The sequence below is a fragment of the Boleophthalmus pectinirostris genome, unplaced genomic scaffold, assembly GCF_026225935.1.
Source record: "Boleophthalmus pectinirostris isolate CB_2022bp ecotype Guang Dong unplaced genomic scaffold, ASM2622593v1 HiC_scaffold_8, whole genome shotgun sequence".
Classification (NCBI taxonomy): domain Eukaryota; kingdom Metazoa; phylum Chordata; class Actinopteri; order Gobiiformes; family Gobiidae; genus Boleophthalmus; species Boleophthalmus pectinirostris.
This window is the reverse complement of record NW_026571515.1, coordinates 16,186,866-16,211,662: the sequence shown is the minus strand read 5'-3', so window position 1 is coordinate 16,211,662 and position 24,797 is coordinate 16,186,866. Positions and strand designations below refer to the sequence as shown.

Genomic DNA, 24,797 nt, shown 5'->3' with positions numbered 1-24,797 from the left:
TGGTTTAGTCCTGATTTAGTCCTGGTTTAGCTCTAGCTTATTTAGCCCTGGTTTAGACCAAGTTTAGTTCTGGTTTAGTCCCAGTTTATTGATAAGTTAGTCCTGGTGTAGTCCTGGTGTAGTCCTGGTGTAGTCCTGGTGTAGTCCTGGTTTAGTCCTGGTTTAGTCCTGGTTTAGTCCTGGTTTAGTCCTGGTTTAGTCCTGGTTTAGTTCTGGTTTTCCCTCAGTTTAGATCAGTTCTCCTTTTAAACACTGCCTTCTTTGTGTTTGTGCAGATCGAGCCTCTGACTGGACCCAGGGAGGGGGGCACTCGCGTGACCATCGAGGGGGAGAACCTGGGGCTGCAGGTGAAGGAGATCTCCCACGTGCAGGTGGCGGGCGTCAGGTGCACCCCTGTCCCTACACAGTACATCAGCGCTGAGAGGTGAGCCCCTTTATTTAGTATTAGAGTATTTACCTCAAGACTTTTTGCGTTGTTGGCTCAGGTTGTATCTCGAGAGACTTCACAAAATGGAGATCCAATTTTACTACCTCCTTTTAAACCTAGAAAGAGGCTTATTATAAATGTCCTGACTGGTTTTATTTACCCCCAAAGGCCAAAAGTCTGTATATGTGGTGAAGAAACAGACTCCTTTAATAGACGTATAGGGAGAATGTAACTCTAAACATGTTTACAGTGTAAGACTTTGTTATAAAAACCTTCAGAACCTCAAACAAAAACGTATGATTTGCTTTTTGCGTAACATAGTCCTGGTTTAGTCCTAGTTTATTTGTAGTTTATCCTTGGCTTAGCCCTGGTGTAGCCCTGGTTTAGTCCTGATGTAGTTTATCCTCAGTTTAGTCCTGGTGTAGCCCTGGTGTAGTCCTGTTGTAGTCCTGGTGTAGTCCTGGTGTAGTCCTGGTGTAGTCCTGGGTAGTCCTGGGGTAGTCCTGGGGTAGTCCTGATGTAGTTGTAGTTCATCTTCAGTTTAGCCCTGGTTTAGCCCTGGTTTAGCCCTGGTTTAGTCCTGGTTTAGTCCTGGTTTAGTCCTGGTTTAGTCCTGGTGTAGTTTATCCTCAGTTTAGTCCTGGTGTAGTCCTGGTGTAGTCCTGGTGTAGTCCTGGTGCAGTCCTGGTGTAGTCCTGGTGCAGTCCTGGTAGTCCTGGTGTAGTCCTGGTGTAGTCCCGGTGTAGTCTTAGTGTAGTTGTAGTTTATTCTTGGTTTAGCCCTGGTTTAGCCCTGGTTTAGCCCTGGTTTAGCCCTGGTTTAGCCCTGGTGTAGCCCTGGTGTAGTCTTGGTTTTGGTCCGGTGTAGTCCTGATGTTGTAGTCCTGGTTTAGCCATGGTTTAGTTGTAGTTTAGCCCGGCTGTGGTCCTGGTGTGCTCCTGGTGTGGTCCTGGTATGCTCCTGGTATACTCCTGGTTTAGTTGTAGTTTATCCTCGGTTTAGTCCTGATTTAGCCCTGGTTTAGTGTACTTTAGTCCTAGTTCATCCCCGGTTTAATGCAAGACATTGATAAAACTCTCTCAGAACCTCAAATTAAAAAAAAAAATTCTGATTTGCTTTTTGTGTAACATACAAACAGTCTGTATATATGTTGAAAAAATATATTGTATTGAACCCTTTGTGACCTGGGTCTAAACTAAACTCATATTCATCTAGTTGTTGATATTTTGTGGTTATTGCTTAGCACCATAGTATCTATATTTACAAATGAGCATAGTTAACCCTCTAGTTTCAAATAGGAAGTGAGGATGGGGGTGCTTCTGGCTCCATCGACTCTGGCTCCAAATGACTTTACATTGAAATAGGGGATGTAACTATCCAAATCGCACAGTACGATATTATCACGATATATTGCGATATTTTGGCGAGGCTGATATAATTGTAGATAGGATGCTTTTTTGCTTTTAAAATACCCTGACAAGATTTTGATGTGAATTATTTCCATCATAATCCCAAGAGTTCAAGTAAAAAACATATTTCTTCATGTTTTCTGCACTGAAATGAATCATGGGATATGTAGTTCCCAATGTTTATAAGCTGTTGCTACTGTAAAACCATGCATTTAAGCAAAGGAACTTATATCGTAAATCGATATATTGTGACAGCCCACGATATTATTGTGAGACTTTGATGATACGATATAACGATATTTCGGTTATTGTTACATCGTTATGTTGAAACATTGTCACCCCCTTGCTGTAACTACTACAGTCAGGCTCGTCATTTTGGTCTTAAAATGTTCGTATTAACCTGCTCTACATGATCCTCATGTTTTTATTTCACTATTTTGTCCGTAAATAAATTCCTATTCCTAATTTGGAACTCGGCTACAAGTTCGCCTCTATAATTGCTTATTCAATCTATGCTTGGCACCTGTTTTCCATAGCTCATAAACACTTAAAAACTCACCTTTTTTTTCCTTTTTTTCAGAATCGTGTGTGACATGGCTGAGGCTTTACTCCCCCACTCCCCTGGGGGTCCCGTGGAGCTTTGCATTGGGGTTTGCAGCGCGGAGTATAGGACCCTCTCCACTCAGACCTACTCCTTTGTTGTACGTATTCTATCATATTCATCTCTCGTTATTTATTCACAAGGTCATAAACGACAAGCATGTTAATGTACTTGGAACGCTCCCTCTTCTGTAAGCGCAATTTATTTATCTTTTATTAATTTCTGTTCGTTCATAGACAAGGATTTATGCTCAAGGACGTAAACAAAATGGCCTCCGATATTAATGCACTTATGTAGATAAAAATAGATCAAGCAGCAGATAAGCAGGCTCATTTATGCAACGCCAACAGGATCCTAGGCATTATGGGTATTGTAGTTTTTTGCAGTCAATGGAAACTTAAGCAATTGCTACAGATTTTATTGTTTTGTTTTTGCACAATTCTTTATTTTATTCTTTATTTGTGCTGTGATGTTTCTCTACAAAAACTTTAAAGGGCCAATATTACGCTATTTTCTGATCTATGTTGTAAAGTTGTTTCCTCATCACAGACATACCTAGAGTTGTGTTTTGTTTGATTCACACATGTTTAACACACAAACAGAGGTATATAGTTGTTCTCTCAGACAGAAAACACTCTGCCCCACCTTGTGATGTCATGTGGTAATACAAGAATTGAAACACAACTCCAGGTATGTTTTTGAGGCAATTAAAGCAGCATAACCATACCTGGGTATCATTAATAAGTTGCTGATATGATACATACCTCGATACATAGGCCACGATACGATACATATCAGTGCATTTTCGATTCCATGATGATTCGATACGATTCAATAAAAAGTAAAGACTAAATTGTGGCTGTGATACTAAAGTCTTTGTTAAACTTCTTGTGCAAAGTTAATATGAAGCATTTTCTCATCAAAATAGTGAAAATGTCAAATGTGTCGCATAAACGAGTTTCCTTCCACTAAACAAGCAACAAAACTGTAGCACTGTAACAAAATAATTTTGTAAAGTACACCAAAAATACTCTTGGTGATATATCGATACAGCAGCACACGATATCGATACTGTATCACATTAAACAATACCATATATCAATATTTCAATATTTTTGCACACCACTAATTATAACATGGCTTAATGTTCACAAGAGTCAATTTTGCGTAATATTGGACCTTTAAAGCTTTTAACCTTTAAAGCTTGTTCAAATAAAAATGGATAAAAACAGTTGGGAAACCACTGTTACTGAAACACTGCTACTTTTTTTCAGTGTTCATTTCAATTCACTGCTTCCTTCTTGTAGAGCCCCAGCTTCAGCCGAGTGCGCCCGGAGATGGGGCCTGTTTCTGGAGGAACACGGCTCACAGTGACCGGCCGACACCTGGATGCTGGGAGTGCAGTAAACGTCTACATCCACAAGGAAGAGTGTCTATTTGTCAAGTAAGACCTGCTCTGCACCTGTCTCAGTTTTGTTTATAGTCGTATTGATACTTTGCAGCTGATGTTATCAATATTCTCTGGGGGTGTGAAGCTAATTTAAAGCACTTCTATGTCTGAAGCTCTGTTACTCAAGTTAGACTTTAATCAGATTTTTATTTTAACACAGTCTGACTTGGTTGGAACTACAACATGTGAGATGATTTGTGCGCTTATACAAGTCTGACACATAAAATTACAGTCTCAATCTAGCAAGCATAAGCCAACACTTTTTCATTTAGTCAGTCTTTTTTGCTTTTTGTTGAAAATCAAACTCCTAAATAGGACCACTTACTCTCTTAATGATCACAGGCTCCTGTGAAAATGTGTTGTTTATATCAATTTTGTATTCTCTTGAGCTGTTAGACCAGATTTCAAAATAAAAAACTGGGACATTCTTGGTTTGGGTTGGTTGGTAATAATAAAATTATGAAACAATTGCGTAATTGAAGAAAATTGCACTAAGCACAAATGTGAGTCAGTATAGTCACATTTTCTTTGTGCTTTTGTAATTTTTAAGCAGCTTTTCTGTATTTTACCTACACAAATGACAATTTATGCCTCTCTTTAGGGTTGGCAGGGATCAGTTTGGTCAAAAATAGAGACACCAGGGACGTTTCTTTTATAAAACTGGGACAAATCAATGGTTTTGGATAAATCTGCTGGAACAGGAGACACAGGGCTCAAAACTGGGACTGTCCTGGGATCTCTAGTCAAACTAGTCAGACCATTTTAAAACATATTTGACAGTGTTTGCTAATGTGTGCATTGTGTCACCATGGTAACTGATGAACATTCCGGCAATAGAGATGCATGTAGAGAATCCCCAAGCATCAATAGTTGACCTTGTGTACGGTTAGTCCAGATCAAGGTTGCGAGGTCGAGCACTTTCACTAATCTGAGCTGTTCAATTTCAGACGGACCAATCGTGAGATAATCTGCATAACCCCCGCCTCCCTCCCCGGCACCGGCCCCGCCCCAATCCGCCTGATGATTGACAGGGCAGAGGTCACCAACCCGGAAACGAAATACATTTACACTGAGGATCCCACCATCACCAGCGTCGAGCCCAACTGGACCATCCTCAAGTCAGTGTCATTCTTAGTCTATTAAAATACAGAAACAAATAAGTCGTACTTTATTGTATAAACTGAAGTATTTCTATATTTGTTTGTGTAGTGGGAGTACAGTGATCACAGTGACCGGGACAAATCTAATGACCATTCAGGAGCCCAAAGTCCGAGCCAAGTACGGAGGAGTGGAGACTAGCAATGTAAGAACTGCTACTGCTACTACTACTACTACTGCTTCTGCGACTTCTACTACTACTGCTTCTGCGACTTCTTCTACTACTGCTACTACTGCTACTATTAGTACTATTGATACTACTACTACTAATGCTACCGCTATTGCTGCTACTACTACTACCACTACTGCTACTGCTGCTACTGCAACTTCTACTACTACTACTACTACTACTACAGCTGTTGTACTACTACTCCTGTTGATTCTACTACTACTGCTACTACTACTGTTGCTGCTACTACTACTACTACAGATGCTTCTGGTGCTACTGCTACTGTTACTGCTACTATGCTACTGCTACTGCAACTTCTACTGCTATTACTATCGATTCTACTACTGCTGCTACTCCTGCTACTACTACTACTGCTACTACTACTTCTGTTACTACTTGTACAGCCCTGACAAATAAAACTGTCATACTCTTTGTCTCTGCAGTTCTGCACAGTGGTGAATGACAGCACCATGACCTGCCTGGCTCCTGGTTTAATCTACACTAAACCCACCCCACCAGAGGGGGCGCTGCAGCCCGATGAGTTTGGGTTCATATTTGACCAGGTATCTCTTCTGTAACCTCTTAATCTGATACTTTTCTATTCCTTTCCAGTTCCAGTTCCAGTAACAATAATGCTGTTTCTGTTTTCTGTACAGGTTTCTTCTCTGCTGGTGTTAAACTCGACCTCCTTCACTCACTACCCTAATCCGACCTTTGACCCCCTCGGTTCTTCTGGGATCTTGGAGGTCAAACCAGGCTCACCTATTATACTCAAGGTAAGAACTAAACTAAATACAGTCGTGGAAAGTAAAAAAATAAAAGTACAATTTTTAGATATCTGTAGTTTTCTTAAGGGCATTTTGCGGCAGATACGTTACTTTACTTTTACCTCACTACATTTGAGAGCAGCTATCTGTAATATCTACTCCACTACATTTTATATCTGGACTTAAAAGTGAAATGTACTTTTTTTAAGGTTTGAGACCTACGGAAAAAGCTGAGAATTATTTTTAGCACGTTTAATTTGAGTTAACGTCCCAACTTTAAGCAAACAAAATACACAAAAACACACAAACGGCTAGAAAAATTCAGAAATCATTTGAACAACTTAAAATTTTTGATCAAAATCACTACATTTGGTGCTTTAATTGTTTAAAAATGTCTGCAAATACTTTTACTTTTTACCCTTAAAATTACATTTTAAACCAGGTACTTCAGTAGATTTTTTCATGTGATACTTTTAGTTTTACTTCTATCTGTACTTGTACTTAAGTAACAAAATGAAGTACTTCATCCACCTCTGACCTCTGAATACCATATGAATCTAGGTTAACAGGAAAAGCAAAACTACAGAAATGTCCACTGATTATTTGCAGAGATGTATGCAGTGGTTACCATGGAGACACAATGCACACATTAGCAAACACTGACGAAAAAAATTAAGATTGCCTAAAAAAAACTCAAGAAAAAATACATGTGTCAATACCAAATGAAACACAAATGTATCTCTAATTTAACTGGAAGAGTAACAAAGGTCTCTACAGTGGGGCCTATTTTATTTCTGTATTTTTGCACATGTGTTTGTAGGGTAAAAACCTGGTCCCTCCAGCTCCTGGGAACTCTCGTCTGAATTACAGTTCTGATCGGAGAGTCCCCCTGTGTCCTCACTGTGTCTGAGAGCCAGCTGCTGTGTGACTCACCCGACCTCACCGGAGAACACAAAGTACAGGTAAAAAAAACGGCTACAATATCAGCACCTTCTACTCATATATATTCACTTTATTTTGTCAAAGGTTTTATATTACGACAGAATGTACTCTTGTGAGTTTTTAGCCATGTTATAATACTATTGCCTCATCAAAAACAGACCTAGAGTTGTGTTTTGTCTCATTCACGCATGTTTGAGTACCATATTTTTTGGACTAAAAGGCGCCCTGGATTATAAGGCGTAATAACATTAATGTTGAATTATCTCATTTATTTTCATACATAAATCGCACCAGATTATAAGGCACATTAAGCGAAACAAACAGACGACACTTGAGACTGATCCCTTAGCCCAGGAATCCACGATCCACTGGCCAATCGTGGCATAATTTCCCCGGCGTTGTCTGTCTTGGTGAATGTGGATTATGAATGTGGATGTGGGTGGATAATTTAAGTGTGTTTTTTTAATTTCCTTCAAGGAGGATTCAAATATACATTGAGTAATAATGACTTGGATACAGCTTTGCGCACATTTGTTTATGTTTTACAGAAACAAAACTTAAAGCCTCATGGGTAATTTGCATAAACTATAAGAGCTGAAAAAAAAAACAGCTCGCTCCTTGTGCTGCTGATGCGGTCAGCTTCTAACACAACATAAAACATAAAGACATAAAATCAGTTCGAGATCAGTAAGCACAACTAGAAGTAATATATAAGGCGCACTGTTGATTTCTGAGAAAATTAAAGGATTTTAAGTGCGCCTTATAGTCCGAAAAATACGCTAATCCTTTATTTGAATTCTGTCGTAATATATTCCCTTTAGCATCTTATTGTCAATTAAAGAAGAAATATTATGCATTACCTCTATTTTATTGACCTTTACCCATGCTCTTGTGTACCTTTACTTTGGAATATCAGGATTTAGAATTTAAATAATGACTAATTTAATCTACTGATACACCAGATATACTGATCTGATGTAGTTTGCCATCTACTGGCAGCAAAAGGAATTACCACAGTGAAAACAATAAATATAAGTAATAAGGAACATGTCTGGACTTGTTGATGTAAGCACGCAGCACTAATGAGCCAGATTTGAAGGCAAAAATGCTTTAAACGAGTGTGGCGATGATTTATGGACTTAAGAACTGCACAGGGTCTCTCTATCCATGACATTACAAACCTGGGAAATTTGAATGGGTGTTTCTTGAGGCTCAGAGGCAAAGGACTTTTTACAGAGGATTACTGAAACCAAAGGTGATTGATGTGAAATACCACTCCATGTACGTTTTTATGAGGGAACAAAGCTTTAAAAAATGTGCCGTGAGGAGCAGAGACAAGAAGGAAAAGTTAAGTTCTGACCTGGTTAAAAGCTCAAAAAGGTCCATTTAGCATAATATGTGTTCTTTAAAGTCAAGACATCCCCTCTGTCCAGGTGAAAATGTGGTATTAACTCAGATTAGTGTGCTAAATGTCAGATCCAGTAGGGGGCGCTGTGGGAGATCTCTGTGTAATTGGTCTGAAGTGACTCATCTTCAAATACGCTCTTGAATAAAATATTAAAACTATTATCGACCTACGTCCGTGGATATTATCATTTATTAATTAGCCTCTGATATTATTGATTCAAAAACAGAGTAATGAAAAGGCCGTGGAGCAGATGGGAGATAAGTAACTCCAACTAAATCAATGTAAATGTGAACACTTAAAGGTGATGTTCAATTTTCAACTGGATGATTAATAATATATACAAATGTTTTTTTCTCTACTGTTAAACTTTATATCATCTTTTCTTTTTAACCTTTTATTAATCAATTACGGCCGAATTACTTTGATAATCTTAGCCTTCTGTTTCCTGTAATTATAGTATAACTTGTGTAGAATTTTCTATTAGGTTTAGTCCCTATTTAGCCCTGGTTTGGTCCTGGTTTGGTCCTGGTTTGATCCTGGTTAATCGTGGTTTGGTCCTGGTTTAGTCTTGGTTTGGCCCCGGTTTGGCCCCGGTTTGGTCCTGGTTAGACCTGGTTTTGTTCCTGGATTAGTCCTGGTTTAGACCTTGGTTTAACCCTGGTTTTGGTGCAGGTTTGGTCCTTGTTTAGTCTTGCTTTAACCCTGGTTTAGTCCTGGTTTAGTCTTGGTTTAGTTCCTGGTTTAGCCTTGGCCCTGGTTTGGTACTGGTTTGGTCCTGTTTTAGTCCTGTTTTGGTCCAGGTTCAGTCCTGGTTTGGTCCTGGTTGGTCTGGCTTAGTCCTGGTTTAGTCCTGTTTGCCGCTGGTTCACCCTGGTTTAGTCCTGGTTCACCCCTGGTTTAGTTCTGGTTCAGCCCTGGTTTAGTCCTGGTTTAGTCCTCATTTAGTCCTGGTTTGGCCCTTGTTTCTAACCCCTGTCTTTGTCCTCTCTCAGATCCTGGTTGGGGGTCTGGAGTACTCCCCTGGGACCCTCCACATCTACTCAGACTCCGCCCTGACTCTGCCCGCCATCATCGGGATCGGGGCCGGAGGCGGCGTCCTGCTGATTGCCATTATCGCCGTCCTCATCGCGTACAAGAGGAAGACCAGAGACGCTGACCGCACGCTCAAACGCCTGCAGTTACAGATGGACAACCTGGAGAGCCGGGTGGCGCTAGAGTGCAAGGAGGGTGAGACAGAGTTTTGAAATAAGTCTTGCATGAAACCTTTTTGTTTGTGTTTCACTTTTTGTTTAAAGGGCTCATATTACTCTGATCTGTTATAATGTTGTTTCTTCATCAATCATCCTGAATTTGTTTGTTTCATTCACACGTTTAACACACAAATTGTGCATATTTAAGCCCTATTCGCACTGGATAAGCTTTACCTGTCGACCTTTGGTGATTTGTAATAACTGCAGAGCATGCCTGAGATCTTAATCCCGTGCAAATGCGCCAAGTCTGTAATTGTAAAGTAAAAATTCCTCCGCAAATTACCAACTATATTTCGCCAAACACAGGCGTCCGGTCATAATACTAGTCCAGAGTTTGCAACTCAGTGTTTGTTGTAATTATGCGTCTTTTCTATCTCTTTTTTTTTCTTTCTGCATTCTTCTCTCTTTCAATCGCAGTCAATTTCAGTAAAATAGAGTAATTCACGGACTTTGCTTATCCCGTGAGAATGCGTTGCAAATAACACAGAAGTGGAGCGGTAATTTACAAATTACCAGACGTCCCCAGGTTGTACTTATCCCATGTGAATACGGGCTGAAAACTCTCTATTCCAGTTTGTGATGTCATGTGGTAATACAGAAAGTGCTCCACTGTGTTTTAGATTTTTTGTAATTTTTATTTTTTAGGAGAAGAGTTCCGTTACAGTCGTTCATTGAAATGTAAATATAGATGTGTTTACAGTATTAGTTTTCAGATAATGTCCGATCTAAAAGGTTTCACATACTCAGTCAATTTTATCCATGTTTCATAAAAAGAGTCCGTTTGGGTCCAAAGGGTGAAAGACAGCTTTTCCGTCACATAGATTTCATAGACTATTTCTATTCACTCCTCAGCCATTTTCTTGTAATGGCTTTTTTTCTTGCTACAAGTAGGGTTGCTAATAACTTTCTAATCATCATTTCTCCAATTCTGGACTTTAAAATCTCCCAAGTATAAAAACTCAAAAGTAAACATCAATTTAGACCCAAAAACATGGTTTATATGACTCCAAATCTGTGACCAATACGATTTCAGAATTCCACTGTGTTTTTTAAACTCCATACACCAGCCCTAGAATTACCCATCTCTATTGATTTAAAGAGGAGCTGTGAACTTGAAAACTACCACTTCATGACATCACAAGGTGGAACTAAGTATTTTGAGCTTATAGACTAATAAAGGGATACTCTAACGTGTGAATGAATCAAAACACAACTGCAGGTATGTTTTTGAGGAGGTAACAACATTATAACATGGCAATATTTCATAATATAGGCCCTTCAACATATTTTGATCTATCTACTATTTTTTATTTATTTTTTTTTTTTTCAACAAAAAACATCAAATACGCAATCATATTTTTTAAAAACACATAGTTATTACTCAAGAAATGCATCATTTTAAGTCTAAGTCTGTTCTGTCCATTGTGTCTCGTAGCATTCGCAGAGCTGCAGACCGACATCCAGGAGCTCACCAACGACATGGACGGAGTCAAAATCCCGTTTCTGGAATATCGCACCTACACCATGAGAGTCATGTTCCCGGGAATCGAGGAGCACCCAGTCCTCAAAGAGCTGGATGTAAGTCACACTATAACCTGGACCTGACCATACTTAAGCCCTGGCATAGAGCTGGTTAAGTCCTGGTTAAGTCCTGGTTAAGTCCTGGTTAAGTCCTGGTTCTAACCCGGTTTTGCTCCTGTCTCCAGTCCCCTGCTAACGTGGAGAAGGCGCTGCGTCTCTTCTCTCAGCTGCTCAACAATAAGATGTTCCTGTTGACCTTCATACACACTCTGGAAGGTCAAAGGTCGTTCTCCATGAGGGACCGGGGGAATGTGGCGTCTCTGCTCATGGCCGCTCTGCAGGTATGTGGCAATATGAACAGATTTCCTTCAGATATCCATAAAGACACGCCCATACTCGCTAAACTTAAACACTAGTTTGGTATCTACTGTTGTATCCATTTACTGCATGTTCTTTTCTAAGTTTCTAAATATTAGAAACTATAATATTCTGCATTTGCATTGTCTTTTGTGTTGGCTTTGCATTTTGGCCTGTACAAAGTTTTGGAAAGTTTTTTCACCCTCTTCTCTGGAAGTAACTGTGGGCTGCTCACCTCTGGAAGTCACTGGTAGTGTCTGATGAAGTCCTTGTTCAGTTTCTAAAGCAAATATCCATGCTTGTAGCTCATTAATTTCTTGTTGATAGTTCCGACAGCGCTCACAGACAGAATTCCCTTGGTCTTTTCTCCCCGACATGTTGCTGGTTCTTCAGATGATTTGTTAAAAAATGTAAAAATGGTTTAAAAGTCTTGTTTTATTTGAAAGAAAATCAAAAATAGACACATTATCTGGTGTTGGAGGAGGTAAACTGATTAAAAAGCAAAGTAAAGAAGGAAACCGCAATAGCAAGCAAAGACACTCTTCAGAATCATTAGGATTTATTATCTTGTTTTCCCAGGGTCGAATGGAGTACGCCACAGTGGTTCTGAAGCAGCTTTTGGCCGATCTGATCGAGAAGAACCTGGAGAACAGGAACCACCCCAAACTACTGCTCAGGAGGTGAACTTTGATCTCATTTTACTACAATTATCCATCTAAAGCTCAAAGATAAGCTCAAGCAGTGCAGCAGTCTTATGCTTTTAATGGAAATAATTCAATGGTGGATTGCTTAGACAGAGGTGGGGATTTGGACTCGAGTCAGACTTGAGTCACTATTTTTAGGACTTGAGACTTGACTTGATAAAATGGACTAAGACTTGGGACTCGACTTGTACTTGAAGGTCAACGACTTGGGACTTGACTCGGACTTGAGCTCTGTGACTTGAGAAGACTTGATGCTTCTCCTAAAAAATATTATGTTCTTAGAAAATACTTTTCTCTTTACAGTTGATACATGCGGTGTTTAATTTTACAGGAACAAACTGGAACATGTCCCTCCCATTTCTGTTTGTCACTTTGGATGTAACTGAAGTACTGTGATAAAGTATCCTCAAATGTCTCACAGTAATATACAGTACAATACAGTACAATCTCGTACAATACAGTGAAACAGTTAACTACATAAAACCAGATCCTTCATGACAAAATAACTTGTTTAGTACTTTTAAATCTGAATTCTTTCTACCTGACTGTATTGATTCACACTAAGATCTTGCCAAGACATTTAAAAAGGAAAAATTTGCATTTCTACAACTCTTATATAAATACTCATATATAAATATACCATGACTTTTTAAAGTACAATGAGTGTAAAAATCATATAAATAGCAAAACTCTAAGCTATATTTGGTGCTTTGCTTTAAAGACTTGAAATTACTTGAAGCTCAAAGCAGATGACTTGGACTTGACTTATGGGCCAGTGAGTCAAGACTTGACTTGGACTTGAGGTCAAAGACTTGAGACTTGCCGAACAAAGACTTGATCCCACCTCTGTGCTTAGATTTTACACTAAATCATATATTACTGTTTAATAACGATCTCTCCCACTTATGTGTTTCTAGGACGGAGTCTGTGGCTGAAAAGATGCTGACGAACTGGTTCACCTTCCTCCTGCATCGCTTCCTCAAGGTACACTCCTCAGTTATGTGCGGAGAAAGTTTGAATAGCCGTCTATAGCATTATTGCATAAAGTCTTCTCAGAACTGTTATAAAATTGCTGCGAAACTAGGCCTGTAAACAAACACCAAAATGACACTGAAACGGGCTTCATCAACATAACCTGCTCTCTGTGTTGTGTTTTCAGGAGTGCGCTGGAGAGCCTCTGTTTATGCTGTACTGTGCCATAAAGCAGCAGATGGAGAAGGGCCCCATAGACGCCATTACAGGAGAGGCTCGCTATTCTCTCAGTGAGGACAAGTTAATACGACAGCAGATCGACTACAAACAACTGGTAAAGAAAACAAATGATGAAAAAATACTACTGCTGTGTTTCAAGTGATGTCACAATGTCTGCATGAGGGACTGGGGTAAAACCATAGACAGAGTGTATCGATATCATGGGCTGCTGTATATGTGTGTGTGTGTATATGTATATATATATATATATATATATATATATATATAATATATATATATATATATATATGCTGTCATGCGATTTAAAAAAAAATTGAGAGATTAATTAATTATGATCTGTAATTAATTAATCTAATTAATCTCATTTTAATCTCACCTAAAAATTGCTGAGAAAAGCCTTCAATTTGAGGTATTTTCATTTAAATTCATTATTATTACATTATTGTGGCAGATCAAAAGACTGATATAGATTAAAAAAAGTGACTTTATAAAGTCATTTATTGTTTAACAAATCTCTCCAATTTGGCTGTTGAGCTCAAGTCTTAATGAATAAGAAACTGTTTGCTGTAAAGCAGCAAAGACGAGGAAATCTGAACATAATAACTTTTGTCTACTTAAAGACAATAAAAAGTCCAGTCTTTCCTTAACCATATTAAAAATATTATTGATAGAGAAATGCTTTATATATGAGATCACTGGTTTTAGTCCTGGTTTAGACCTGGTTTAGACCTGCTTTAGTCCTAGTTAGTCCTACTTTAGTCCTAGTTTAGTCCTGGAAAGGGTTAGTCCTGGTTTTAGTCCTGGTGTTAGTTCTGGTTTAGTCCTGGTTTAGTCCTGGTTTAGACCTGGTTTAGTCCTGGTTTAGTCCTGGTTTAGACCTGGTTTAGACCTGGTTTTAGTTCTGGTTTAGTCCTGGTTTAGTCCTGGTTTAGTCCTGGACTGGATTAGTCCTGGTTTTAGTCTTGGTGTTAGTTCTGGTTTAGAGGCGCACAGGAGGAAGCGAGAAAACACGGTTCACACGCGGCTCACGGCAGCACGTCGGTGTCCGCGCAGTGTCTACGGAAGGAAACGTGGTCCACACGTTCTCAGGTTAATGACGATGATGAAGGTGTGTGTTTGTGTTTGTGTTTGTTTGTGTTTGTGTGTGTTTGTGTGCGTGTCCCCTCATGTGGCAGGTCACTATAGGACAGTAGTGCAGACATCATGAGCCTATGCAGGTTGTTTTCAGGCGATATTATATTTGTTATTTTCTTTTATATTTCATGTCACACATAAAAACTGGTTTAATAATAAAGCAACTCGCATACAGAAACAGTAAATTTAGAGATAAAAAATGAGATTAACGCGATTAAAAAACATAACGTGCTAAATATGACTGTAATTAATTAATCGCAATTAACGCGATAATTTGACACCCCTAATATATATATATATATATATATATATATATATATATATATATATATATATATATATATATCATATATATATATATATATATATATATATATATATATATATATATATATATATATATATATATATATATATATATATATATATATATATATATATATATATATATATATATATATATATATATCGCAAGAGTATTTTTTGGTGTATTTTACTCAATTATTTTGTTACAACGCCACAGTTTTGTTGCTTGTTTAGAGGAAAGAAACTCTTTTATGTGACACATTTGACATTTTCACTGTTTTGATGATTAAAATGGGCATTTCATATGAATTTTGCACAAGAAGTGGTTTAACAAAGACTTTTAGTATCGTAGTCATTATTTAGCCATTATTTTTATTGAACCATATCGATTTGAAATATATCATATCCAATTGAAAGTGCACTGTATCGAGGTGTGTGTATCATATCGCCAGCTTCATAACCCAGCCCCACTCATTATTTTGGTCTTAAAATGTTCTTATTAACCCACTGTACTTGATCCCAGTGTTTTAATTTCACTATTATGTCCATAAATAAATTCCTATTCCTAATAAGAGCTGGCTCCAAATTTGCTCCTATAACTGCTAGCCTCCTGAGTTTCCTTTGGTTTGGAGCAGGGTTCACCACGGTCATGGAAATTGAAAATGTCATTTTTCAGGCCTGGAGAAGTCATGGAATTTTGTAAATTCTATGAAAGTTTTGGAAATGTCATGGACTTTTAGTATCTCTTTCATACAACTACTGCGTTTTGTCAAGTTATCATTATTACATGATTACTTCCAAACGTATGCGCTTTTTGTTTAAAAGAGACAACAATAAATGCACCGACAGTATTTTGAATGTTGAAAAACTATAAAACCAAACTATAAGGTGGAAACTTTTAACATTTCATATTTATCCCTAAAAGTATGCTCAATTCTACACGTTTAGGTGCCGTAAAGTCATGGAAAATTCACTCTAGGTCATGAAAAAGTCATGGAAAAGTTTTAAAGTTTTGTCATTGAAAAAGAGTGGGAACCCTGCTGGAGCCGAACTCTATGAGAGATGCTGCACTCCCGTAGTCCTTTTTTTTTTTTTATACAGTTTATGGGTAAAACAAACCTTGTGTTGCCAGTAAAGTAATTTTGGAGATAAGCTTATTTCCTTTGCCATATATTTGATGCAGGAATACGGGCTACTGACTCATCTGAGCGAGGGACACAATCACATTACAAAATATCTAAACGCTTTGCATAGCTTCCAAAAGATTTTGACCAAAGCATTTGTTGAAAAGCTGAAAAATCGACTTTTCAAAGCTTTTAACCATGTTCGTTTCCCCTTTTCATTTACCCTCTCGAAGTTGTTTTTGGAGTGATTCGTACATGTTTGAGTAATCTTTATTTCTCCACCACCTGCATACACCAACTGCTCCGTACTTTGTTCTCCAATTTTATTTTCTTGATCAATGATACGTGTAGGACTTGGCAGAGCTGCGTCATTTTGGTGCAAATGGAAAAAAAAAGAATCAGCTGCTCGCTAATGTGACGTGCAGCTTTCCACAGGAGATGCCAGCTTTTTGTTGTGATGATGTTTACCGTGACGTCAGCTCCCACTGGGCACTGCAGTTTTTTTACGCTGAAGTTGGCAGACTTGTTTCTTTTATCAAGTGGTTTTAGATGAATACTGCGATTTAAATGCGCATAACATAATGATCCAGGCGTGTCGTAGATTATAACTATGTAGCAGACACGAGCACAATCTGTTTTCTTTAAGGTTTCTTTCACGCTTTTACACAGACCATTAAAATTTGAACTAAGCTTGGACTAAATCACAACCTCAATGTGACTCTGCCTGTGCTTCCTCCTTTTTATTGTCATTTATACAAATATATATTCGCTTCTTCAGATTCTGTGCACGACACTTCTTTGTATACACATTATAATAGCCTGTGTAATCTTGTGAATTTCCAGACCCTGATGTGCATCCCTCCGGAGGGCGAGGCTGGTACTGAGATCCCAGTGAAGGTGCTGAACTGTGACACCATCACTCAGGTCAAAGACAAACTCCTGGACACTGTTTACAAAGGAATCCCCTTCTCCCAGAGACCACAGGCAGACGATATGGATCTGGGTAAGATATATAGTGCTATTACTTACTGTAACATCATAATATTAAAGGTCCTATATTACGCTAAATTGAGTATTGCAAGCTTTAAATCATGTTATAATGTTGTTACGTCATCAAAAACATACCCAGAGTGTTTGAGTAATCCTTTATTATTTGGCTGTTTACATCTTCAAAGCTCAAAATGCTCTGTTCAACCTTGTGATGTCATGAAGCGGTAGTTTTCAAATTAACATCTACCTTTAGTTCAGTAGAGATCGGCAATTCCAGGGCTGAAATGATCTAAATGATTCTAGTGAAGGTGTATGGAGTTTAAAAACACAATATACTATACAGAGGCGGCGCTACAATTAGGCAAATGGAGGCGGCTGCTCGGGGCTCCCAACCAATTGCCCTCAGAGCGATTAGATTTTCTCTCAGCAGGCCCCATCCACACTAGTACGTATTCGAGTCATTGTCGTTGTGGATGCAGTGTTCGTTCACACTAATCCAATTGAAAACGGCTCTAGAGGTGGAGCGATCTGGTGCTGCCAGTTCTCTCAAATTCATTTGAGTACAGATCTGATCCAGCACTGTGTGGATGCCTGAAAACGTGGATACGCTGATGTAGGTCGACGCGCTGCAAAGTAATTCACTGCCAAAACGCTAAGAGGCTTAGATATATGTCCATTCATAAATGTGGTCTATGCGTATGACCTGCAGACGTATAATCTCTGAAATGTTTAACATCTCCAACGCGATAGAAACACAGAACAGACTCACCATCAGCAGAACACCCCTCTGTCACAGAAAGAACACTCATAATCCACTGAGTCATGTCCTTTAGTCTGACAGAAGCTGAACCGCATCAGCGCACAATAGCGAGCTGTTTTTTTTTAGCTCTTAGTTTATGCTTATTAGACATGTGGTTTTAAGTTTCGTTTCTGTAAAACATAAACAAATATGCTCAAAGTTGTGGATAGGGAAGGCTTGCGGACACAGAAACGACGTGTCTGGACGCAGATCGTTTCCGATACGGTGATATAGTGATACGCGGATTTGTTTCAGTGTAAACGTAGTCTCAATATGACATTTAGTGAGAGTAAGTTTACTTTTAAACAATTATCATAAGAAAAATAATAATAATCATATGTAAAGGATGTAAACAAAAATGTAATTGTACTAGCAAAAAAATAAAACTGCTTTCAGCTCTGATTATCTAGTTGGCGACCGAACTAATAAGACAAGTTTCCAATTCACCATAATTCAAATAAATAGAGATGTGCATGTCTTAAGAACAATGGAGAAAAACAGACAATTAAATATATTCAAAACAAAACAAAACATGGATTACAGTGAGGGCCCCAAACTCAAGTTCGCCTAGGGCCCCCAAATTGCTAACTCTGCCCCTGATACTATATGAAATCACAAGGTGGAGTGTTTTCTGTTTGAGAGAAGAACTAAATATTAAAGTATGCAGGGTTTGTGTGTTAAATATGGTGTGAAACAGACAAAACACAACTCCGGGTATGTTTGTGATGAGGAAACAACATTATAACATACAGTAGATTGGAAAATAGCGCAATACTGGCCCTTTAACCGGAGCCCACACGCTGCCATTTTAAATCAGTCTATGCCCCCTTCAGACCTGTAGTAGATGTGACTGACCCCAGTTACGTATAATCATAAAAAATAATGTGATTTCAGAGTGGCGCCAGGGCCGTCTGACCAGGATCATTCTTCAGGACGAAGATGTTACAACTAAAATCGAGAGTGACTGGAAGAGACTCAACACTCTAGCACACTACCAGGTAAAACATGATTTTGCAGTACAGCGATAGTAATCAATGAGAGTGGGGGGTCATGATGAAGTATTTTTGGCAATGAAACATGTTTTTCCTGCGATTTAAGGGAAAATTCTTGTGTATTTTTCAAGGTGACGGACGGTTCTCTGGTGGCTTTAGTTCAGAAACAGGTCTCTGCCTACAACATCGCCAACTCCTTCACCTTCACCAGATCCCTCAGCCGATATGGTACAAATACACTACTACTACTACTACTACTACTACTACGACTCCTACTTGTATTACTATTCCCGTTCTTACTACTGTTACTACTACTGTTATTACTACTACTATTGCTACTGCTACTACTACTACCCCTGCTACTACTTTTACTGCCACTGCTACTGCTACTACTACTACTACTACTACTACTGCTACTGCCTACTACTACTACTACTACTACTACTGCTACTACTACTACTACTACTGCTACTACTACTACTGCACTGCTACTACTACTACTACTACTACTACTACTGCTACTACTACTACTGCTACTACTGCTACTACTACTGCTACTACTGCTACTACTGCTACTACTCTACTACTACTACTGCTACTACTACTGCTACGCTACTACTACTACTACTACTTCTACTGCTACTACTAACTACTACTACGCTACTGCTGCTACTACTACTACTACTACTACTACTGCTCTACTACTGCTACTACTGCTAACTACTACACTACTACTACTGCTACTACTGCTACTACTGCTACTGCCTACTACTGCTACTACTACTACTGCTACTACACTGCTACGTTACGCTACTACTACTACTGCTACTACTACTACTGCTACTGCTGCTACTACCACTTCTTTCTTCATACAAATTCGCTAAAATCACTGCGATATCAGCAGCGGTGAAATGCCAAAGTTACAGTTCGCTCCCCAGGGCTAATCGAGGCTGACGCCCAGTTGCGCTTTGTGGACACTATGCTCCACGGGCTTGGGGTTCTCTCAGGGGTTTCCCTAGATTTCAAGTCCTAGACCAAGATTAGTCCTGGTTTGGTCCTGGTTTGGTCCTGGTTTAGTCCTGGTTTAGTCCTGGTTTAGTCCTGGTTTAGTCCTGGTTTAGACCTGGTTCAGTCCTGGTTTAGTCCTGGTTTAGACCTGATTTAGTCCTGGTTTAGTCCTTATTCAGCTCTGATTCAGTCCTGGTTTAATCCTGGTTTAATCCTGGTTTAGTCCTGGTTCAGGTCTTAGTTCAGTCCATATACGACGCAAAAGTTCGGCATCTTCGCTCTCTGATGGTTATTTGACAATCAGCGACAGTTATTTTGGTGAGAGACTTAAATGTAATACAATAGTCGTGTGATGCCTTATATTTTAAATGCAGTAATATTGTAAAGTAACAAATAACTTTGAAATGACAGTAACAAGTAATAAATAACACATTACAGTTTTGAAGTAACTTGCCCAACAGTGCTCTTTTACCACTCCTCATAACCTTCTGTAGATTTCTCAGCCCAACCAAACAACAATACAGCTGCACCGCCTAAACATTTTTTCATTTTCTCTCCTCTATTTTTGTCTTTTTCTTCAGAGTCACTGTTGCGGACGTCGAGCAGTCCAGACAGCCTCAGATCCAGAGCTCCTATGATCACACCAGACCAGGAAACGGGTACGTCATATTTGCATTTTTACAGTAGATGAATAAATAATAGTACTGAATAATGCATTGGGCTTAGAGATGGTGTTTTTTTCTTCAGACACTCAAAGTCACTTAACATTGCATTTTTCATTCACTCCCTCTGGGGATGGGGAGCCAGTCTGGGCCGTTCTGCACCGAAAGCTTTGACCACTACGAATGACATATTCTCACACTGTACATGTAGATAATTTTAATTTTTTATTACAGCTATACAAAAAAGTGAAGATGTGACTAGCAGAGGTGACAACGGTTTTTAGGGGCTTAAATTATAAAGAAAACATGGGACTATTATGCTAAATCAACTTTGGAGCTTTCTACCATATTACAATGTTGTTCCCTCATCAAAAACATGCCTGACGAGGTTTTAGATGTCGTCGATGAATACTTAAGTAATCTAGTGATCTCTCCAGAACCCTGTTAGTCTGTCCAGTGCTCATCCCACAAGCCTGACATCCCCACTTCCACACGACAATTCTCCATAAATATACAAAAGCAGGATACAAAACAATACACTACAACTTCACAAACCTGAAGCGATGTGCAGTAGTTTGTGATTGTGTTAGGATTAGAGTGACCAAAGTTTCTAAATTCAAAACTGGGACACTCCTGGGTTGGGATGGTTGGTATAAATAAAATTGTGAAAAGAGCATGTAACATTGCGGATTCTCACATCAGTCATATTCTGAGGGACTTATGAGGCCACTTTTTTAAAAAAAATATATTGTCATTTGCAAGCACAGGCCCATGTATTTTGGCTAAACGAATGATAATTTATGCTCCTCTTTACTGCTGGAGAAGATCTGATTAGTCAAATATTGTGATAGTACTGTTTTAGTCCTGGTTTAGTCTTAGTTTAGTCCTGGTTTAGACCTGGTTTAGATCAAATTGTTTAAAAATAGGGACACCTGGGACTAGAGTTGGGGACTTGCAAGTTGTGACTTGAACTCGAGTCAGACTTGTCAATATTTTTAGGACTTGAGACTTGACTTGATAAAATGGATGAAGACTTGAGAATCGATTTGGACTTGAAGCTCAATGACTTGGGACTTGACTTGGATTTGAGCCCTGTGACTTGAGAAGACTAGAGAAGGAAAAAATAGCATTTCTACAACTCTTATATAAATACTCATAAATAAATATACCATGACTTTTTAAGTACTATTTAGTTTAAAATTCATATTAATTGCAAAAACCAAAGCTGTATTTGGTACTTTGGTTTAAAAACTTAAAATTATTTGAGGCTCAAAGCAGATGATTTGGACTTGACTTGGACTTATGGACCTGAGGCTTGACTTGGACTTGAGGTCAGAGACTTGAGACTTAGTTGAGACTTGCAAAACAATGACTTGGTCCCACCTCTGCCTGGGACATTTCTTGTATAAAACTGGGACAAATCACTGGTTTTAGATAAATCTGCTGGGACAGGAGACACAGGGCTCAAAACTGGGACTGTCCTGGGTAAATAGGGAAGTCTGGTCACCCTAGTTATGATGAAACTCTGAAAGGAAAGTGACTTAATACCAGGAGCAAGGGCAGAGGGGAGACTCATAATGTCAAAAACAAAATTAATATGTTGCACAGAAGTGTAATACTCCCATTTTTAAGGAGTTTATGAATTTCTTTAGGTACAAAACTGTGGCATCTGGTGAAGAACCATGAACACACTGACCAGAGAGAAGGAGACCGGGGCAGCAAGATGGTGTCCGAGATTTACCTCACGAGACTACTGGCTACAAAGGTACAATCATTACTCTATTGAAATCATCAATTAGTCAATAGATTTTTATTATTTGAATATCCTGCATTTCTTCTTTTACTGGTCTGACTCGTGTCTTGTTGTTTTCTTTTTCTCCTCTAGGGGACGCTGCAGAAGTTTGTGGACGATCTGTTTGAGACGGTGTTCAGTACGGCGCACCGAGGGTCAGCGCTGCCCCTCGCCATCAAATACATGTTTGACTTCTTAGACGAGCAGGCGGACAAACGGCAAATCACAGACCCCGACGTACGGCACACCTGGAAGAGCAACTGGTGAGACAAGACACGAAATATGTCCAAATGTGATCTATACCTCTGTTAAAATCATCTCTCCAATCATGTGCAAAGAAGGTCGTGTTGATATCTTTGAGCTGGTGTCATCAGCGTTACCTGGGGGTGTGATGCTAATTTAAGGCACTGCTCTGTCTGAAGCTCTGTTACTGAAATTAGACTTTAATCTGAGCTTTGCTTTAACACAGTCTGACCATGAAGAGCTGAAACTACAAAAGGAGTTTGATTTGATTTGTTTGATTTGTGCTGTTAAATAGGTGTGTGAAAAAATATTGAAATATCTATATATCGTTTAATGTGATGAAGAGAGTATTTTTTGGCATTTTACTACCGTATATTTATTTTAACGATTATAAGGCACAATATCAGTAATGTTGAATTCTCTCGTCTATTTTCATACATAAGGTGCATCGGATTACAAGGTACATTAAGCGAAACAAACAGATGACACTCAAGACTAAGACCTTTGCCCAGGGCTTCACGATCCATTGGCAGATTGGGCGTAACTCGCCCGGCGTTGCCTCCCTGTCTTGTTGAATGTGTTTTACTCCACAAGGCTTCTGACTACAGTAGCCATAATGCTCCGACAATCCATCAAGTAGTGCGGCTTTGTAGTACCACATAAAACCAGTTCAATGTCAGTAAGCACAACCAGAATTAATACATAAGGCGCACTGTCGATTTTTGAGAAAATTAGAGGATTTTAAGTGCGCGTTATAATCCAAAAATTACGTTACATTGTTTTGTTACAGTGCTACAGTTTTGCTGCTTTTCCAGAGGAAGGAAGCTCGTTCATGCAGCACATTTGACATTTTCACTATTTTGATGATTAAAATGTTTGTGTTTCATATGAACTTTGCACAAGAAGTGGTTTAACAAAGACTTTTAGTATCACAACCATGATTTAGCCTTTGTTTTTTATTGTATTGTATTGAATTGTATCAAATTGAAAGCTCACTGTATCGAGATATGTGTCGTATCATGGCCTGTGTATTGAGGTATGTATCGTATCAGCAACTTCTGAATGATACCCAGCCCTACAGTTAAATAAGTCTCTCTCAAATTACAGTGATAAACTAGCGAGCATTATCAACAGTTTTTCAGTCACACTCACCTTTTTTGTTGAACATCAAACAGGACCATGAATGCTCATATTGATTCGAAGCTCCTGAAAATGTTTTATATAAATCATTTTGGTGTTTTTTCAGACAATCTAAAAACTTACCAGGCAGTGTTTGAACAGCTGAAGCCCCTCAGCATGATGTGACTGCAAAGTGTCAAAGAATCACTTTTTTGTTCTTTTTTTTTTTACTTTTCAATGACCATCTCTCCTCTTCTTTCTCCTTCTCTTTCTCCTCTCTCCCCTTTGTCTCCTCCTTTCTCTTCCCTGCAGCCTGCCTCTCCGGTTCTGGGTTAACGTGATCAAAAACCCTCAGTTCGTCTTTGACATCCACAAGAGCAGCATCACAGACGCCTGCCTGTCTGTGGTGGCCCAGACCTTCATGGACTCCTGCTCCACCTCAGAACATCGACTCGGCAAAGACTCACCCTCCAACAAACTGCTGTACGCTAAAGACATCCCCAACTACAAGAACTGGGTCGAGAGGTAATACTACTACTACTACTACTTCTACTGTTATCACACTTAAAGGGCCCATATTTGTTATATCATTTTCTCATCACAAACATGCCTGGAGTTGTTTTGTTTCATTCACACATTTAACACACAAATCCTGCATATTTAGGCTGAATTCTCCTCTCAAATGGAAAACACTTTGTTCCACCTTTGCCGATCTCTACTGAACTAAAAGTAAAGGTAAAGCTGTTAACTTGTAGTCAGACTACAAATAAAGGTTTACTCAAACATGTGAATGAAATAAAACTCAACTCCATGTTTTTGTGGAGATATTAACATTATAATATGACTAAAAGTGCACAAGAGTCAGCTTTGCGTAATATAGGGTGTTTTAACCTTGTCAGTGAAGGAGGACAACTTCAAATGTTCTTAGATCTCATTTTGAACACATTTTTACTCTGTCTCTCCTTCGTGTTGTGGCCGGTGAGGCAGGTACTAGATACAGGGTAAATAAAACAGTCAGATGAATCTGTTTTTGCTGAACCATCATCTGTCTCCAGTACAAACTCCTCTCTCACTGTAATGACCAACGTTCCTGTGTTTAGGTATTACCGGGACATAGCAAAGATGCCCAGTATTTCAGACCAGGACATGGACGCCTATCTGGTGGAACAGTCCCGTCTCCACGGCAACGAGTTCAACACTCTGAGCGCGCTCAGTGAGCTCTACTTCTACATAAACAAGTACAAGGAAGAGGT

At 39.0% G+C, this 24,797-nt stretch overlaps 1 protein-coding gene across 1 annotated transcript in view; it reads left to right on the top strand.

The window, feature by feature from the left end:
* Positions 1-24,797, top strand: part of plxna3 (plexin A3) — a 134,673-nt gene that overhangs the window by 104,484 nt on the left and 5,392 nt on the right. The window contains 23 exon segments of the mRNA XM_055166100.1: positions 276-424; positions 2,417-2,537; positions 3,745-3,881; positions 4,835-5,005; positions 5,097-5,190; positions 5,658-5,777; positions 5,871-5,990; positions 6,802-6,848; positions 6,850-6,943; positions 9,324-9,558; positions 11,017-11,159; positions 11,288-11,443; positions 12,039-12,139; positions 13,081-13,147; positions 13,323-13,469; positions 16,783-16,942; positions 18,623-18,726; positions 18,852-18,948; positions 20,310-20,387; positions 22,043-22,155; positions 22,276-22,445; positions 23,857-24,069; positions 24,645-24,795. Coding sequence (XP_055022075.1) covers positions 276-424; positions 2,417-2,537; positions 3,745-3,881; positions 4,835-5,005; positions 5,097-5,190; positions 5,658-5,777; positions 5,871-5,990; positions 6,802-6,848; positions 6,850-6,943; positions 9,324-9,558; positions 11,017-11,159; positions 11,288-11,443; positions 12,039-12,139; positions 13,081-13,147; positions 13,323-13,469; positions 16,783-16,942; positions 18,623-18,726; positions 18,852-18,948; positions 20,310-20,387; positions 22,043-22,155; positions 22,276-22,445; positions 23,857-24,069; positions 24,645-24,795 — 2,988 coding nt within the window.